At 37.6% G+C, this 3,744-nt stretch overlaps 1 protein-coding gene across 1 annotated transcript; it reads left to right on the forward strand.

Moving 5' to 3' along the window:
* The first annotated feature begins 1,279 nt into the window (after positions 1-1,279).
* Positions 1,280-3,440, forward strand: LOC107893329 (adenylate isopentenyltransferase 5, chloroplastic-like). The gene is made up of 2 exons (NM_001326808.2): positions 1,280-1,715; positions 1,923-3,440. Exon 2 carries the CDS (start codon positions 1,931-1,933, stop codon positions 2,885-2,887), a length of 957 nt encoding a protein of 318 aa, NP_001313737.1. The 5' UTR covers positions 1,280-1,715; positions 1,923-1,930; the 3' UTR covers positions 2,888-3,440.
* Positions 3,441-3,744: the final 304 nt, after the last annotated feature.

Raw genomic sequence — 3,744 nt, forward strand, 5'->3', positions numbered from 1 at the left:
ATTATTATTATTAAATATAGCTTATTATTCTAAAATTTTTATATCTTGCTTTTATACATGAATTTTTTTTCGTTCTCTTCCCTCATAAAAAAAAATTCATGTTGGGGGCAACAAAGTGAGAAATTCAATATTTTCTTTTCTTTTTCTACATAACATGAATTTATTTTATTTTTTAAGTATATAATTGTTTTATTTATTTATTTTTACTACATTCTTCTTGCATGATAACTTCTACTAAAAATTTTGATGTAAGGGGCAAAATGTAGATACTCAATTTTGGTTACTAACATTTTATCTCTCCCTTGAAATAAAGAATATTATAATTTCAGAAATTGTACTACCAAGTGTATCTATTATAGAGAAACAACTCTTGTTTAGAATATTGTTATTCAAAACAACTGTTATTCAAGAATAACTATCCAAAATAGCTATGTTCAGAGGGCTTTAGTTAGAACAACTGTTGTCCAGTGTAGTTGTTATTTAGGAACAACTCTTGTTTAGAATAAATAAAGTTCGAAACAACTCTTGTTTAGAATAACGACGTTTCAGCAATAACTATGTTTAGAATCATCATTGTTTCGAACAACTTATATTTAGAACAATTGTATTTTTCCAAAAGAACCATTATTTAGGAAAAACATTACCAAGAAAAACATCACCACATAACAATTATTATTTGAAACAACATTTACATTGAAAACATTACCATTGTCCTACGTTTCAAAAGATATTCCGTGAAAGATGTGTCACATGTTACCACATCATTAAAGTAGAAGTGAAAGTAGCCCCGAAATATGATAAGGTTCTTAGGTTATCTTTACTCTTGGGATATTCCAAAGACCTTGGCTTGATGGATCAAATATGGAGGTAGTTAACAGCTTTTCTTCTTAACATTTTCATGTAACACTAAGTTCTTTTCTCTCCTTTCAAAAACATAGTGAATTCTTCTTCACTATTCACATCACCAACAAAATCTTTCACAACTGGTAGAAAGAAGTTGACATTTTCAGCTTTTTGAATTCTTAAAGAATTTTCTTTGAAATTCTACTGATTTACTTTTTTGTTAATCCTGATCGGCAACCATATTTCTCCTTTTTTTTTCACCTTACCAACTATCACCTTTCGTAGTGTTCAATGTTACCAGATCTATTTCAGCTTTTTTTCTCCATCTTTTTGTACATCTCGTTCACTTATTTGTAATATTTCTTTTATGGGTGACAAAAACCATCTGCAACATCCCATCATCAAAACTTTAAAAATATATATAGACAATTTTGAGGTGTTCCCTCGTGCGTTGAGAGTCTTGAAATCCCTGTGAAGCCACTTGTTAAAAGACTTAAAAGTACTCTTTTCCACGCACCATAAATACCCAGCCTAATCATCTCATAGTTGCGCAGGTTTTCACCAAATCTGACCTTCAAAACTGCTGCTATAATTTGAGATATTCATTCAGGTTCAATCTTTCCTCATACAAACCCCTCCCCACCCCCGCTCTCATTTGTGGTGAAAAGCATAAATAGTTGCTTTTGCGTATAACTATAGAAAAGAACCTTTCCTCCACTAGCTTATTCCTTTTACATCCATCATCACCATTTTCAAGCCCAGCTTCTCTGCAACACGAGACACTCTCTTTTGCCTCTTCTTGGTCTTAATTTTCTCTTAAGCTTGGAAAGACCACTTTCTTCTACGGGTCGCCGCATATTTGACAATAAAAGGTATTGCGCGTCAAAGGAAATATGTGGGCTTATTGACTTATTATCTTTTCTGCCTGTTACATGCTTTTATAGGATAAATATAGCTAGAAAGCTAGCTCTGGTTGGTTACTTGCTGTAGTTTTGTTTCTATATTATCCCCAAACTCCTTTCTCCTTTTCCCGTTTCGAAGCAGATTTTGCAACTGGTTGTGTTCTTCCACTTTTGCAGGGTTTAAGATGAAACTTTCTATGTCTGCCAGCAAACTAGTACAACCCCGAGTGAATTTGGGGCTCAACCTGGAGACTATCTTCCGCAGAAAGGATAAGGTGGTGTTTGTAATGGGAGCAACCGGCACCGGCAAGTCCCGTCTGGCAATCGATCTGGCCACCCATTTTCCAGCTGAAATTGTAAATTCAGACAAAATGCAAGTATATAAAGGCCTTGACATATTAACTAACAAAGTCACTGTAGAGGAGTGCCGTGGGGTTCCACACCATTTGCTAGGCATAGTAGACCCAATCTCCAATTTCACATCCATGGATTTCCAGCATCATGCTTCACTTGCTGTTGAATCCATACTTGCGGAAGGCCGGCTCCCAATCATCGCCGGTGGCTCCAATTCATACATCGAGGCATTGGTGAATGATGACCCTGAATTTCAATTAAGATACGAATGCTGCTTCCTATGGGTTGATGTGTCATTGCGCGTGTTACACTCCTTTGTGTCGGAACGGGTAGATAAGATGGTGAAAGCAGGCTTGGTAGATGAGGTGGAACAAATGTTTGATCCAATGGCTGATTATTCCCGAGGGATTAGGCGTGCGATTGGGGTCCCCGAATTGGACCAATATTTCCGTGCTGGATCAATTCTTGATGCCAACATTCGAGCTAGGATGCTTGACACGGCCATTTCAAAAATCAAGGAAAATACATGCACTCTAGCTTCTCGCCAGTTCCATAAAATCTGCCGCCTTTATAACCAACGGAATTGGAGAATGCACCGGATTGATGCCACCGAAGTTTTCCTAAAGCGTGGCGATGAGGCCGATGAGACATGGGAGAGACTTGTTGCGGGACCAAGCACCATGATAGTGGACAAATTCCTCTTTGAAAAAAATCGTGTGCCCACCATTTTGCCGTCTACCGCCTCATCATCGGTCCCTATCGCCGCCGTAGCAGCCGCATCCCGTTAAAGGTAGGACCCGTAGAATCTCACACATGCAAATGATGTCCCACGTGGCATCACGCCACATGGCAGGCTGGCATCCTATACCTCTCTCTCTCTACATATTTTTTATCTGAATTTGTTTTTCAATGATTAGTCAATAGTCATAATGAAAAAAATAAAGAAAAAATAGTTTATGGGTTGGAGATCGGAGAAGTTATAGTTGTAGACGTTGCTGCGAGCCCGGTCGTTAAACTGTGTACATTTGAAAGCCGTACAATGAAGCATTCTAGAAATCCAGGCAGGTTGCTTTGTTCCGTACTTGGGTGCGGGCGCCTGCATGTATCATCATGATACAGGAAAACTGTCTTCTGTGGGGTCCAAGCATCTGTTCATATAAAAAGTCTAATAAGCCCATGGGTCCCAAGTCCTTGTGTGCGCTACCCCGTAGTGGCATTTTAGTCTCTTTAATCTTTTGAGTGTGACATGACCTGTGTAACTTTTTTGCTTTCTTACATATGATAACAATTATAATACGAAGAAATGAATGGAATATCAAAAGCTGTCCATCTTTAAGAACCCATTGATTGCTTAATCAAGTACCTCTCATTCTAGATCGGACGGTTTTGGAATCTTGAAAATTTAAGAGGCCTTTAAAAAAAGAAAAAAAATCCCTATCTTTGATGGAGAGAGTATATGCTTTTAATTGACATTTGATGGACATCAACGGCTATGATTGAACATTTCTATGGGATTCTTGGTAAAAGGATAAGGGCCACGACAATTGCATTTGGGTCAATGCAGAAGCCCTTGTCCTCCTCAATGCCATATTCCAATAAATATAATATTTTTGCTTTATGGCTTTTCAAATGAGTAGTGGTACCA

Source organism: Gossypium hirsutum, chromosome D10 (genome assembly GCF_007990345.1).
Source record: "Gossypium hirsutum isolate 1008001.06 chromosome D10, Gossypium_hirsutum_v2.1, whole genome shotgun sequence".
NCBI lineage: Eukaryota > Viridiplantae > Streptophyta > Magnoliopsida > Malvales > Malvaceae > Gossypium > Gossypium hirsutum.

What these genes read in the sequence shown, in the direction of transcription:
- LOC107893329 (NM_001326808.2), top strand. Translation starts at nt 1,931, where the DNA reads ATGAAACTTTCTATGTCTGCCAGCAAACTAGTACAACCCCGAGTGAAT.